We start from the raw sequence: 15908 nt of genomic DNA, 5'->3' as shown, positions 1-15908 counted from the left end.
TTTGAAAGCTATTACACTGGTTTATTGTAACCTGCAAAAAAGCTGTGGTGGTGATGATGTGGATAAAGCTCACGTTCAGTGCATTGTCAGGTACTTGGCTGATCTTGTGTAGCTATAAATGTATGCAGTCTGAGGCCTTGTACTATTAAATTTCACTTTTTTAATCAAAAGAATTATGTAAGATCAGTTAATTGATGATCTGCTCAAAACCAGAGTCATTAATTGATCACATTATTTTAAAACAATCTGATTATTGCTTGGTGGGAAAAAAGATCTTTCATTATTTAAGCATTAGAGCTCTTAAAGCCTATTCACTATTGTTCAGCCAAATGTTATCCTCTCCTCTTTTTCTGTACTTGTATGGCAAGCTGCCAGCTCTGTCTGTCCCCCCTCAAGTTATGTTCTGTTTGTCCTAGTCGCCTGGAGCAGTAGCAGAGATGCATTAGAATATTGTGACCAAAAGTAATCTTGACATGTTTTAATACTGTAACTACAAGTGGAAAACAGCTGGAAAAGTTTTAAAATGTAGCTTTCTGACCTGAAAACTTGACATGCTTTAACTGTGGCCGTAAATTTCATAGTGAACTTTATTTTAAAAGGGAGAAACGCTGGAAAATAGTGTTCTCTGAAAGAGCTATGTGACTTTCTGCTTAATACATGGTGCATGGAGACTTCCTCTGGTAGTACGCCTTCAGCTTGGGTCTCTGAGCACAGAAGGGTTGTTCCAAAGGTTTAAAGCCAGTCAATAAATAAAAGAAATACCAATTATTAGTAACCGATAATAAATGTGTATGAACGTTTAAATACAAAGAAATAAAATAAATTTAAAGTGCAACTCTCTCTAGCCTGATCTAGTTAGTAAGGCTGGGCTTGTTTAAAAGGGGGAGGGAAAACCAAACCCAAAACAAATAACCCCCAACTCTAAAAAAAGAAGCAAAATATTGAACTTGATGTCCAATAACTTCTATTAGATTTTTTTTAATATATGTATTTAAGCAGTCAGATGGTTTAAGAAATAGGTTTTTTTGTAATGTACTTTTGCTCCCCTGGAGAATATTTAATGGATTTGAGGGGTTTGGGGAAGCTATGCTTTTCCCTACCCCTAGTAATTTGTTCTAGGAATTACAGGAATTGAAACTCAGTTCCTTAGTCTTTTATTGATTTTAAAAAAGATAAAAATATAGGATGAAGGAATCTAATTATAGAAGAATTCTTTCTATTTTTTTAACACTAGTCAGATTTTAGAACAGAGCATCTGGTTGCTTATCCTAAAGGTTCCTGTAAATGCTCCAATACATCCCTTCAGAATATTAGTTCAGGCTTTTAAAACATGTGCCTGCCTTCTGCTCGCTGTTGTATTTTCAGGTATTTCTTGGACATTGAGGGAGTAGAAGAGGTTCTTTGCTTTCTGATCAACAACTGGTGAAATACTGAAACTCCTTCAGCCTAGTTGGATAATTTCTTTTAATGCAGACACGCACATAATAACATTCATTTCCAAAATAAGCTCCCTTTTCAAACTTCATTTACTGTGTAGTCTTGCAATGCACCTGCACTGTGATTTAGCACATCAAGGTATGCTCATTCGAAAATTTATTTAAAACTATGCCGCAAAAAAGCAAATGTCAGTTGTGAACTTTGTTGGTACCCATTTAGTTTAAATTCTCTCTTCTGAAGGCAGCAAAGAAGATAGGCTTTGTGCCATATCCTGCAAGTAAGCAAATCTGCTCTGAACCGTTGCTCCGGGAGGCGTTTTCCGAAGCGCAGGGCCCTTCACAATGTGTGCTTTATCGCCGGCTTGCTTCGCCGCGGACGGACTGCTTTTTTCCTTTTTTTTCCTTTTTTTGTTGCTGGACTTCTTAACCAATGAAATGGTTTCAGTCTGTCTTTTGACATAATCTAAGCTTATGTGGCGTGTCTTTTGTTCCCCACACACATTAGAGCTGTGGGAAACCTAAAGAAAAGCAGAACCTGTTACAATAGTGGGAATCGTTGGAATCAAATCCTGTTTAGTTCTGTGGCTATTTTTCCCGAAGACTTTTCAGCACAGTTAGTTTGCAGATGCTGGAACAGTGTCTGATGCTTTTTATTTTGTAACCCTGACTGATTTTGCTCTACTTGCTTTGCTGCCTACTTTGCTCTGCTAAACTACTTCTGAATTAACAGTGTAACTTGGGATAATATTTATGAAAGGCCAAGAGAGATGCAATGTGAGAATTAGTTGCCAAGACCTTGTGACAGGGAGCATCTTTGTACACTTCTGCTGGAAAGGTTCATGCCAATTAAAATTGCTATTTGAACATTGTTTTTTTTGGTGATGTAGAATTTACCAAAAGGAGTTTACTGCTTAATTGCTAAATACAATCCCTTCTTGACTAACTTTTCTTCTAAGTAAACAAAAAACCTCAAAAACAACCCCGCAAAAATTATAAAAATGCTTAGCTTTTCCTTTTGCTTCTCAACATTCCCTTTCATATTTTTGCATATAACTTATATGCAGATACTAATTCTGCACAGAATTCTGCCTAGGCTATGTTTAATTTGTGAAAAGCCTTGCAAAAGAAAGTATATGTGCTTTGACTTTTTATAATGCTAAAATGCGAGATCTCTCAAATCTTAATATTTTGTCTGGATTGTCTCTGCAGGGGTACTTACAAGCCATACTTTCTCAAGAAGCATAATTTTCTGCCTTGTGCACACTTTTATCTTCTGTCTTTAGTATACTTAAAGCTGTGCTAGTTGGTTACAGTCCTTTTTTTCCGTATTTCATTGTTCTGACTGAACAAATACTTTGCTTTATCTCAATTCTATGCCTGGCTGATATTTTTCCTTTTCAGGGCTGCTGTAGCATCCTGTGAATTGGATTCTGCACAATGTTTTTGTCTCTTGCTAGCAGGAAGAATTAATCTTTTTGTTCACTGATCACACTACTGACAGCAAGATTGACTTGGGGATTTTTTTTTTTTTTAATTAATTCAAAGCTTTGGATTTTCCAAACGTTGTTTGCTATAGAGAAGTGATAAAGGCAGCAGAGATGGTGAAGAGTTGGGATGAAGTCATTTGCCTTACTGGCACAAGCTTTTGTGCAGCTTTAGGGGGAAGTAGAGTGTCGAACTGATCTTGGTTAAAACTACGTGATTTACATCGGTAATTCCTTGACCCATTTTTTTTCAGTTATACAAATCCATGCAATTCCTGTGATCTTCAGAAGAAACATACCATAAATTTTGGGAAGAGTTGAGCTTTAAGCTGATTGTTTATAACTTTCCCAAATGCTTCAGTTAATGATTGGCTGTGGTAGAAGTTATGTGGTACTCTATCTTGCAAAAAAAAAAAAAAAGTGCAAAATGGTATTTTTCAGAATGGTTGCTGAAAACTGTAATTTAATCTGAAATAGGGAAACATTTTCATCTTATACTCCTGTTTGTGTTCCACTGCTGTAAAACTTGTTTACTATAGATTAGCTTTGGTGCAATCAATAGCTGCTCCTAAAGCCATGAAACAGACTATTTGCAATTAAATAATGTGAAATGAGGAATTACGTGCTGTAATACAAACTGTGTATGCTATGTTGTATATTTAATAGAACATAGTGTATGAATGTTTGAACCTATAATTTTACCACTTCCCTGTTGATTTCAGAGGTGTACAGGAAAATAAATTGTGTGACATCTGAAATGGCTGATGAAGCTTGTCTCTCTTTCCAACAGAAAGGAGCGTCCGATATCACTGGGCATCTTCCCATTACCTCCAGGAGATGCACTGCTTACGCCTGAAACTCAGAGAGAAGCGGGGGAAACGCCTGGGTCAGAGCACTGGAAATTCCACGAGCTAAGCCAGCCACGGTCCCACACAAGCCTAAAGGTGAGCAGGAGAAATTCCCATAAACAGATTATAGCTCTTTAGTGGGGAGAGAAAGGAAATGGAAGGGGAGGAGGGAAACCCCTAAATCATCTTTGTGTAAGCCAAGCATGTTGCTTACTCAAATGAGCTTGGAGGGAACTTATCTACTGGAAGACACGAAGTTTGGGTTGCGTTTTCCGAATGAGCAGTAATACAGGCTAGTTTTCCTCTTACTGACGGGAGCGGGTTTTTGCTTTCTGACTAAGGACCCTTTCCAAAGGTCAGTCGCTTGTTCTTCACACATTAGATCTGCAGCTAGATAGTGTGAACAGGTCTGCTGGTTTAGTATCCTTTTAGAAGGAAAGCTTTGATTACTACAGAGGCAGTACTCTTAACGCAGCCTCCGCCTACTCTCAGGCGTATAGCGTAGGTATACCACAGAGCTGAGAATGACCTAACTTTCCAAAATTAGCCTGTGATGATGATTTCCCTTACATGTAGCTTGGCTATAATTTCTGCAATTGTTCTGTGTTCCAACAGTGAGAGGGTGGCATAGAACAAGCTGCAGAAATGGAAAAAGGGGGGAGTGGTGCTGGAGCGTGATGAATCTGGCAGTCGGGCCTAGGGTGCGCTAACGGCGCGGCGGGAGGAGGGATCTGCAGGGTGAGGAACTCCAGAATGTGTAAAGCCCTATATTTTTATGTCGATGAGGTTTTTTTGGAAGACTGTGGAAGTACTGTTATTTCTGAAAAGGCATACAGCTGAGGGGACTTTCCTCCTAAGTAAACTGAATACCTCTCAGGGGAATATTAAACTGATAAGAATTAAACTATCCAGACATAATTGGAACCCAGACTTTTTTTTTTTTTTTTGCCTAAAGGTCACATGGAGATAATAGGCAGTGTAAGTAATGGTTAATTATAAACATATCAATGTGACAACAGGAGTTCGGATCTAAAAATTTGTCACTTAACAAACTAACAAACTCTTGGCTAGGACCATTTTTGGATCTTCAATTTGTCCTATTCCCTTTGTCCTATGTCAAGTAACATCAATAAATTGACAGTCTTTAGGAGAGCTGACTGAAATAGAAGTTATGATTAAGAGTAAGTGAAGATGAGGTATAAAGGGAAGTCTCTAATCCCATCCTGTCCCCTCAGAAAGTTATATTGGTCACTGTATATTGTCAAAACAGGCTTCTTGGTGTAGTTCTTCTAAAAATAATGCGCTGCTAAAAGAGAATTTACAAAACAGCCCAGACTGTAATTTTTCAAACCTAGTTAGTCAGAATAAGTTCCTTGGGTCCAAAGCAGCATCTTTGCTTTTTAGCCGTGAATGTAAAGTACTTCTGAAGTGAACATGTTGAATAACATGACATATTGAAGTTATAACCAGAATTTGAAACTTTTTTCTAATACTTTTGTTTCCTCTAATTACTTTTAACATCAAGTACAAGGCACAAGCAAGATTCTGCTGCTTTCAGGCATCTGTTTTCCATTCGTGCATGAGCATTTCATTAATGGTCAGCGTTTCCTCTCAAAGTATCACAAAGAGTAGGTGCCAGGGAGAAACCCAGCCTTAAAAGACTGGCTATCCCGTAGCTTGTACAGTAGTGACATTGCTGGATATCATTGTGGGACAACATACAATTATGTACCATTCATTCTCTTCTGCTTATTTCTGCAAAGCATTGCAGATGAGCTACTCCTTCTTCAGTTTTAATTATCTAATTTTTAAACTAATTTTTTCTTTTTTCAGGAAAAGTCTTTTGGCAACATTGCCAAAATGTCAAATTTGCTAAGTCAACACAGCACTGACTTTCAAATGCTTAGGCTTTGAGATATTTTGATTAATTCGTTGTCACTTAATGGAACTGCATTTCATTTTCATTAGTTCTAGGACAAACATTCATGATAGTTTAATCAGTATAGTTTCCAAGAGTTAGCTAAAAAAAAATACAGTAGATAATAAAAGTCAGAAATATAAAATAGATGGGATTATTTGAAATTCCTTTAAGGAAAGGCTCATTCTCTTCACTGTTTTCTCTTGCACTACCAAGCTGTTTTTTCTTGAGCTTTGTGTGTGGAAGTCAGCGATCAGTCTGTGCTGCATCAGTTAGTGGACGCTTTTGGAATACAAAGATGTAGAAATGTTTGAACAGAGCCAACAGCTCTGTTGAGGTTTTATTCCCTGTTGGTGTGAACTCCGGATTCCCTGGGTAAGAGGTACCATTTGCTTCTGTATCTGCTTGCTGAAGTATGAATCATTATCCAGCGGCTGCACTTCACCAATTCAAAAGGCAATCGGCTAAATTGTGTGGTTTTTCTTTTCTTTCTTTTTTTTTTTTTTTAAATGGACACAACATATCTCATAACACTTTCGTATGTTGGTTTTGTTGCCTTGTATAACTATGGGTAAGTGTATGTTTTACTCCTTTAGAGGCATCTGTTAGTTGACTGTATTTCTGATTAATTTTGTCAGAATATCAAATATTAATAATTGGTTATTTTGGAATGTACTAAGAAAGAATGAAAACTGGAAGTAATTGATAGGCAGGTCTTGAAAGTGCTGAATTTTGTTTCTAGGGCTTGCAAATTCCATGTGGGGATGTCACTATAGGATGCAAGCTTTACATTTATGCTGATATACATAAATGTGTGTTTTCCTCCCTGCCCCCACAAATTAAAATCTTATCTTTCCAGGAAGTTCCAAGAGTGAAAATTTAGAAATTACAATTCTTAGTAATGATACACTAAGTACAAAGGAGAGACTGTGTGTCTATATGCAAGTCTCTCGGTTTTGTAAATAACCTTAAAATTCAGTTTCACTTCCTTCTCAAAAAGGGATGCTAGCAGTACAATGAATTCGTGCTTCACAAAATCTAAACTTGCTTCATTCTTCACAAGTTCAGGTTTCCTGAGCGAACAGATATGTTCTCTTTAAGTGTCGCAGACCTGTCTAGGAGCCTTGCTTTCACCTCGGATTCCCAAACAAAACCCTAAAAGAACTTTTTATCAAAACTTACCATCCTGCCTTCACTTTGCACATACCAGCCTCAGTGTTTCATCTCGGTTTTTCCTAAGGAGAGTCTGCTAATGCTGTAAGCTAGAAAATATTGGCCTAAACAGACCAATTTGTTTTTGTGTTTGCAGTGAGATCTTGTTCACTGTTAGGTGCTATTTAAGTCATAGTCAAGACATCTGGATGCTGGTACGGCTCTGGTCATGAATGAGGAGTGAAATGTGAACGAAAGGAGCCGAGGTCCGGAAAAGGGCCATTAGTGTTATCAGGTGGTAGCCTCTAGGCATATCAAACACAATCTCGCCCGCCCTCGAACACAGTCCCTGGTGCAGCTCTGTCTGAGTCACGATCATAAATCTTGATTCCAGCAGCTGGATTAATAGCCATACTCGTGGTTCTTCATACACCGGCACTGCAATGTGAAGTGTTGCCAGGAATCAGCTTCTAAGGAGGAGCTGTTTATTGATGTTCCGTAGTTGATCTGAAATCCAGTTAACTGGACGAGCAGTCGCGCGGTTCCGTGTCTCATTCCCAACGTCATCCAGGGCTCACAGTTCAGACTGGAAAGTGCGTAAACACAGTTTGAGTGAAGTGCTTGCAAATACTATACTTTCATAGCCGTTAAATCCATGTTCTGCATCAGGGCTTCTAAGTCTACTTTTCAAGAAGATGTTTTAAGGTACCATGCACGTTTTGAGCAATTAAAAATTTTAGAGCAGCTTTGGGAAGATTCAGCAGTTCATTGTGCAGCTAGAAGGATTATTAATATGCGGATGCTGCCTGTTGTCTAGAAGACCTAACAGAAAAGCACCCTAAAGTTGTGGCTATAATTATAAACTGAGATCAAACATTAGTATTAAAAATAAGGACATGTTTTATATACCTAGGACCTCCTTAACAGAAGTGAAACTGCCATAGACTAAAGATGAATTTGGCAGTACTGGCTTAAAGTATTCTTTCCATTCCTGTTTCTTTGCATATGCATATTTTCAGTCAAATGTAGTAATTTTGGTGTTTGTTCTTTAGTTTATATGCCAAACTCTTCTAATAATACTTGAATTTGTGTTCATTTTTTAATGGTAATGTTCAATTTTAGGATGAGCTCTCTGATGTTAGCCAAGCAGGCTCAAAATCTACTACTCCAGCATCCACAGCTGCTTCAGATGTACCTGTACTGCCTGCTGAAACTCCTCAAAAGGAAGATGTTGAAGGGCTTGCAAAGGACACAGATATGCCAAGTGAGAAGCTGGACGTAAGCAAGAATATTGAAGTACAGGTAGCTCAAGAGACAAGAAACGTGTCCACTGGTGAGCTGCTTTAACTTTTTAGTATATGGTTACTATAGCCCTCATATTTAATCTGTTATGAAATATCTTACTTGTGCCACAAGTGAGAAATGTTTTTTTTACTCAATATTTTTAGGAGTACAGAATATTGGTAAGAGATACAAGTCTGTTGTTTATTGGTGGCTTTAGTCCTTATTTTTCTAGAATCAGAATTATTTATGACATTTTCTTGTAAACGGCAGAAGTGGCACTCGTCCAGACACAAAAAGTCATGAGATGAAAGACATCTGCTTGGTTTTGATTGCAGAAATAGTGGCAAATAACTACCATTGGATGACTTAAGTTAAATTCAGGAGAGACTTAGAAATTCCAGTGTCTGCAGTAGACTATCAAAATCCATAGGTCTTCTCATTTAATTACCCTGATAAATTTTTGAACAGAAGTCTACTAATTTGGTGATCGATTAATAACAACTACAGGTAGCTAATGTCATATGTCACAGTGATTTTTGTTTTATGGAGACATACCGCTTGCTTTTCCCTAGGTGGAAATGAAAATGAAGAAAAATCTGAAGTTCAGGCAATCATTGAGTCAACTCCAGAGTTGGATATGGATAAAGATCTCAGTGGATATAAGGGTTCCAGGTAAGTTGTGTGTTGTGATTTGAGTAGGAAGACCAATTTCAGAAGGTATCTGACTTCGGTTTTGAACTCGTGACTTTTTTAGAAACTTTACCAGACTGAGATCATGCACTATATAAGGAATCTCCTACTTCTGTGACCTTACTTTCCCAAATTCCTCAGGAGTTTTGAAGTGCAACAGCAGTTCTTCATTCTGTTGCTACACCTGAATTCATTGGGGTACTTCATATTACAGCAGATTTAAGAATACTCAAATATTCTTTCCATATTTCAAGCAAAGGGTCTATACCAAGAGGCCTTTTCTCCCTAGATCAAGGTTTCAAGGTACTAGCAGTTTCCGAGCTGGGCCCTTGTGTTTTCCCCCATATCTTTAAAATCTGGATTTATGACTGACTTTGCAAATGTGATAGCATTTATTTATCAGAATCTGATGGTGGAATCGCAGTGTTGGCAGAATGCTTTTGCCTGAGTCTGCTCCTTTGCAGGCTTTTGCTTGTGAAGGACAACATTTCTTTCAAAAGCTCTAAAGCCCCATAAAAAAATAAACAAGTACTGTTTTAGTAGTGGGGGGAGTACCTGATCATCTAGGCAAGCCCTGAACAATTTAGGGTCTAGCCACCAGTCCTTCAAATGTTATGTGTTGGTGTGTTTCGTTCTTGTGGTGAGATGGGAAAAACGACCTTGTATAGTGAATGTTAGTGGCGAAAGACGTTCCTGTAAAAGAAGCCCCCTTCCTGGCCAGAGGAATATTTTGATCTCTACTTGGTTCTCTTGCATTCTTGTTGTATTAAATGACTTCCAGTTTGGCTGAGCTGTCTGTTCTTTAAGCATTTGGGCTGACTAAGTCCTGACAGGGCTGGATTTCTGTATGCCAAAACTTGATATGCTTTAATTTATTAAAATCCTGACCAGCTCAAAATCAGCAGCTACCTCAAGTTTGGGATCTTGATGCCAAAGTAGTATTTGAAAATAGAATCTAGGACTCTAAGCCAACTGAAAGCTTCAGAAAATTTTACTTCTGTTTTTTTTTGGTTTTTTGGGTGGTTTTTTTGGGGGGGGGGGGGGGTAACGAACTACTGGTAAAAACATGGAGAAAACTTTCTTCAATGTGGGAATGTTTTCTTTCTGGTTTTTTTACGTCTTGTTTTAATTCTTTGAATAGCACTCCTACCAAAGGCATAGAGAACAAAGCATTTGACCGTAATACAGAGTCCCTCTTTGAAGAACTGTCATCTGCTGGTTCTGGCCTAATTGGAGATGTGGATGAAGGTGCAGATTTACTGGGTAAGAAAGGTTACTTAAAGAGGAATTTTCCTTGTTAGTGGAGTGCTTAATTGTCCTTGCTGGATTTACTGTTAGGATTCATTTGCATTAAAATCTTTTGAGTATCATCCTAAGGTGGTTATTGGAATGCAAAATCAGGAGAAGGTGTTTGTTCTCTCTTTCAATATGACAATCTCAGCCTTAATCTTTTGGGGCGCTTCTTCCGCTATTCCCTATTTCAGTTTTCCCTAGGTGTTCTCTGACACAAGGATTTTCATCTCGAGCAAGGATTTTTATCTTGAACTAGTTTTAGGTAGTTTAATTCAGATTGTGTCCAATCTGTAATGGCCTGGCTTTATCACCTCTCCATGGAATTTAACTTGTAAGAGAGAATTGCAGCAGAATGCGATGGTGGTAATTTGAGAATCAAACCGTTAATTGAAAGGGGAGGAGGAACCCACATTTCTCTTCCCCCTGAGCAGCTTGCTGCTACTTGTGTGCTGACTGAACACAATGTAAGTTTGAGGAATATGAGCTGATCGGGAGCAAAAAGGTCGTTAAAAGAAGGATCTTTCTATAAACAACATAACAAGATATTTTTGGCCATATCAGTGTTCAGGCCTCATTTTGAAATAATGAAAGCTGGTACTATGGAATGTGTAAAATGCAGATGCAACTCGTGTGTGTTTTAGAAATGGGTTGTATACAGAAAATCAGCAGTTTGTTTGCTTCTGTCATCTCACCTGCCAAAAATACAGATTGTTAGTAGTAGTATTTAGAACTGTTGTATGTGTAATCTCAATTTCTGGTTGTTCAGTGTTCCACCAGAAACTCATTTTACACCCCGTAGGTGACATTACTCGCTAGGGGTAATGGGCCTATCTCCAGTGTGAGAGATGGTTTTCCTTTGTTGTCGCTCTCTGCTGCTTTGAATCCTGAGCAGTGACGACCACCACATCCTTGCTGGAACATACTTCATCCGAAACTCTTGCACTCTGTTGTCACAGGGAAAACTAATGACACATTCTGCATGCAAAAATATAGGCACTGGAGAAGTATTAATATATAGCAACTTCCATCCCTTAGCTACATGATAAATTGTTTAAAGAAATCTAATTACTATCAGGACTTTCTGATAATAGATGCTTTGTTTTCCGTGGGCAAAAATAATACACTTTTTAGTATAACGTATCAAAAGTTTGTCACTGACTTGATTACCATTTTCTGTAAAACTACTGCTAGAAACACCGGTGTGTGCAAAGTGAACACAGTCCATTATAACTGCGTTTGTCATGCAGAATGTGTTGGTCTAAAAGTTTTACTATGTAATCATGATTTCACTTTGAGCACAACCATAGTCCAAATTACTCTGTGTTACTGAAAAGCCACATCTGCATCCAGGATAGTTGGTGTGTTTCAAGCATTTGGATCTGTTCTAAGTAAGCATTAAATTCTAGTTTGGAGTTCTGTAAAAGTAGTTAATTGGGATTCTCTAATCTGTTTTCTCTTGGGCTGCATACCCAGGGGAATATTCTGGTGTGTATGCTTCTTTTTTAAAAAAAATTCTTTGAAATCTGTTGCTTCTACAGTTAGGCGTTCTTGGCTGCTGCTCTCATAAAATACATTCTCTGCATTTTTTTCCCTGCTTGGTAACATTTTTTTTTTTTTTTTTGGCCTTTGCACTCTTGGCTTTCTAGTTTTTGTTCTTGCATTATAAAGGATCCTGAAACCTGTTGGAGGTGATCCTAGGTACTTTTATCTGTGAATACTGAAAGCATTTAAAAAGCAATAGCCACTTGAATAAAACCTCTTGATGACTGTAGTATAGGGGATTTCTCCAGATATTGGTGAAATAACAACAGCTGATCTAAGTTCCTTCACTATTAGATGTTATTGACTTTTAATCCAAAACCCAGAGAGAGAAATTCCAAAAGAGGGAACTTTGACTTGCATGTCTATATTTAGATACCTTTTTTATTGTTATCCAAGTATCTTTTAAGTCTTCTGTTACCAAAGTTGTTTAGAAGATTGTGTTCGTAGGGTATTTTAAAAGGCCTCTATCATTAAGATACCTTTTTCATTTGTTGTGTTAATCTCCAATTAGCATAACTTCTGCCATTATCAGTGTGGTAATTATTTTGCTGTGCAAGATGTAAAATAATTATTTTCTGCCTGAAAGTCTATCTTTTTAAAATCCTGCAAATGATATTATTTTAGGCCTGCAAACAATAGGGTGAGAAATTCTTTTCCAGAAATTTAAATAATATTGAAGTAGTTACATGAAGAGTTAAGTTCACTTTTCTCCATAGTAGCATATTAATTTGAAACTTTTACTGAATGTTTTAGCATTTCTTCCAAGTACTGTGCTTCTAAATTATTTCACAGAAAATGAGACAGACTTCTATTAAGTTACGGATTTTTATAAGAGGTCTGACCAACAGAAATGGTTGTGACAAACTTAACTTTGTTAACATCCGTCTTTCATGTAAATCCTGCTTCTAATCACATCACATTCCACTTCAAATTTTTGGTGATGGCTTTGTTTTAATTCACTCTTACTTCATAAGTCTAAATATTTTATTGCTCTTCACTCATACTACACCTTACATGAAATGTTTCTTGTTCTTGTTTTTGCTCTACATGGAATGCATGGGCTTTAAAGACCATAATTTCTTTGGTAAGGTATCATTTGCTCTGGGGAAATCTGCAGGGCTTTTGCAATCTGAGCTTTATAATTCAGCATGTCTTGTGTCTATAACTGATAACTTTTGTTTCTAACATGGTATAAAAGACAGTTGAGCATTTTAAACTTAACTTTTTGTGGACTAATACCTCCCCAGTAATGCCGTGTTTTGGTTTTGACTTAGGGGTACTGTAACCTCTTCAAAATGTGTAGAGTAGGTGGAGGCAGCACTAGCCTCTGGTTAGCCAGGGTTGCCCTTAGGCTTTAATTGGAGGCAGATTGGGAAGAAGGTGGAGGGGAAAGCTAATTGTAGAAGGTAGGTCCCGAAACTTCAGATAGCTCAGTTTTTCTGACAAGTTTGTTATACTTAAAATTCAGCTGTTTTTTAGACAGTGGCAAAACATAGGTTTTGTAAAAACCTCCATTTTATCTGCTAATTTCATGTGTTTGTTTCCTTTGCAAAGGAATGGGTCGTGAGGTTGAAAACCTGATTTTGGAAAACACTCAGCTGTTGGAGACAAAGTAAGTGAGAATGTGTATGTAAAACATACTGACCTCTGTTACTTTGTTATGTCTTTAATATCTTCATTCACAGAAAGTTGAAATTATACAAATGTGCTTTCAGTTCGAAGAGTAGTGGTGGTATAAGTATTTTGAATTTGTAGGTATATTTGGCTAAATATATAGCTTAGTTGGTATTCTTCTAGAAATTAAGGACCTTAGAAGCAAAAGCTGCTTTTATCCTTGTAAGGCTACAAGAAATGTAGTGCTGTGTCCTAATGGGATCAACTCCCTGCCTTTTCTGTTAGAAACACAGCTGTAACTGCAGAAGCTAATCCATTGGAGCACTGTTGAAGAATTCAACCTCTCGGCAAACTGTTCTGATTTATCCATATTTTTTTCTAATAGAGAGGTGCAAATGTGTTTGAGTGTTTGAGATTTGGAGGGAGAGGGCTTGACCTGGTTTAGAAAGCTGTATTTTTTTACAGCAGCTCTATGTAAGAAATTTGTAGGTCTTCAAATTCAAGAATGAAATCAGGCTGAAGCTAAACTATGAGACCGTAGTCAGTCATCCTTGTAATGGTGTATTTTAAATGTTTGTGTAGAAATGCCCTGAACGTAGTGAAGAATGATTTGATAGCAAAGGTGGATGAATTGACCTGTGAGAAGGATGTACTACAAGGTGAATTAGAGGCTGTAAAACAAGCAAAACAAAAGCTTGAAGAGAAGAACAAGGAACTGGAAGAAGAGCTGAGAAAGTAAGTTTAATTCCGTGGTTTTGAAAAAGAAAGGGGAAAAAAACCAAACCACTGTGGTATCTAATGCAGCTATTTTTTATTTTGTATTTAGAGCTCGTGCAGAAGCAGAGGAAGCAAGACAGAAAGCTAAAGAGGATGATGATGTAGGTGTATGTGTGTATGTGTATTTTTGTATGTATAATCCACAGTGGGACATAAGAAGCTCACATGTGTTTAGTGAGTGCTACTAAACTTTACCGCTTAATAAGTTAGTGGTAAACTTCCTCCACGTACAGAAAAGCTAGAAGCTCTAACGAGCAGAAGTGAACTTAAACTGACCATGTCTAGTTTTCTTTCTTTCCTCTCTGCCCATTATTGTGTGTCACATTCTTTTTGAAGAACTGCTTTTTATTCAGATTTTACTACATACAAAGGATGGGAGGAGAGGAAGGTAAAATTGAGTTAGTTTTACAAAGCCCCAGATGATTTGGAATCTGGAATTGTGCCCTAAACTGACTCTTACTGGAAGGCAGAGGCTGACTCTGCAAGGCCCTACTGTGCTCCTTTGTTCGTCCTATGTTTGCTTTTTTGTGTGTTCAGAGTGATGTCCCCACCGCTCAGCGGAAGCGCTTTACTCGTGTTGAAATGGCCCGTGTTCTGATGGAAAGAAATCAGTATAAAGAGAGGTTGATGGAGCTTCAGGAAGCTGTCCGATGGACTGAGATGATAAGGTAAAAGGCTCTTTCAAAAAATCTTTGCTAGAGCTCCTTGGATTTTTAGCTGCAGAGCGATCTGGTCAGTAGCTTGAGGCCTTAATCGCCCTTCTGCTTGTCTCCCCACATGCCCATGAATAAGTTTGTTTTAAAGTTATGTGCATATAACTTATCAAAATGGGTGCTTGGTGAGACCTCAGTGAAGATGTGTTACTTCATATGGTGTGAAATTAGCATCCCTTGAAGAAATGTGTGTATTTTGGAACAGTTACAAAACTCAGTAATCGTAAATAACATTAATTTGGAGGGCAGGAATAATTACTGTGTGTGTGTGTGCACCTGCCTTGAAGCAGTGGGCTCAGTTGTCAGCTGAGACGTCAAAACAGGAATAACGTACAGTCTTCAGGTTGAGTGTAATCCACTTGTAAGGACTTGGGCTGTTCAAGAAAAAAACCACAATTTTAAAACTATGCAAGGTTTGTTAAATATAAGCAATAAAGACGGTGATCTGGTCTAATTTGCATCCTGAATATTGAGTTGTCTGGAAAGTGTGATTTTAAAAGCCAAAGTCTTCTGCCTCAGGCCTCAGCCCAGCTGGTTCTTGTCGCATCCCCCCGAGCGCGGCGGTGCCCAGAGGCAGCAGTGCCATTTGGTGCCGCCTGCCGGTCAGGTTAACAACGGGATCTCATTTGTTCTGTTGTCCTCAATACCTGTGAGCCATCTTGACTGAGTCTGAGAGAGGAAAAATACATATTGCCAAGCAGATGTGGCTTGCTTTTCTATAGCTATTTCTCCTGTAGAAATCCTCTCCTATCTCTGTTAATGCATCTATGGCTTCAGGACCGATCACTTTATCATTTATTTACTGATGTGTTGAAGAATAAGAGGTTTTAAAATAAAAGGCAATGGTTAAAATATTAAGAAACAGGAGGCAGAATTTAAAATAATTTGCTGCTTTCTTCTAGCTGTTTCCATTGCAAAGTGTTACACAGATTTGTCTCTTCTGTCTGAAAAGCCCTCACCAGTTGTGTGTGTGATGCAGATAAACGTGGATGATGTTTATGAGGTAACTTTGGTTCATCTAGTGAGAATTTCAATATTGTGCTCTGACCAGAAAAGAAGTGTCAATGTGAAGAAACAATCTTTGATACTTTCAGTATGTTATCCTGGTTTTTTAAATAAGAGTTACACGCTGTTCTGTTCCTTTCCTTTCCTTTTTT

At 37.9% G+C, this 15908-nt stretch overlaps 1 protein-coding gene across 4 annotated transcripts in view; it reads left to right on the top strand.

Moving 5' to 3' along the window:
* Positions 1-15908, top strand: part of SPAG9 (sperm associated antigen 9) — a 64144-nt gene that overhangs the window by 28533 nt on the left and 19703 nt on the right. For all 4 annotated transcript variants that reach the window (XM_082326975.1, XM_082326974.1, XM_082326976.1 and 1 more), the window contains 8 exons: positions 3711-3864; positions 7961-8171; positions 8695-8794; positions 9954-10075; positions 13202-13259; positions 13844-13996; positions 14088-14139; positions 14576-14706. In XM_082326975.1, coding sequence (XP_082183101.1) covers positions 3711-3864; positions 7961-8171; positions 8695-8794; positions 9954-10075; positions 13202-13259; positions 13844-13996; positions 14088-14139; positions 14576-14706 — 981 coding nt within the window. The remainder of the gene's footprint in view (positions 1-3710; positions 3865-7960; positions 8172-8694; positions 8795-9953; positions 10076-13201; positions 13260-13843; positions 13997-14087; positions 14140-14575; positions 14707-15908) is intronic.

Source organism: Platalea leucorodia (genome assembly GCF_965183815.1).
Source record: "Platalea leucorodia genome assembly, chromosome: 14".
NCBI lineage: Eukaryota > Metazoa > Chordata > Aves > Pelecaniformes > Threskiornithidae > Platalea > Platalea leucorodia.
This window is presented reverse-complemented; position numbering and strand designations above follow the sequence as displayed.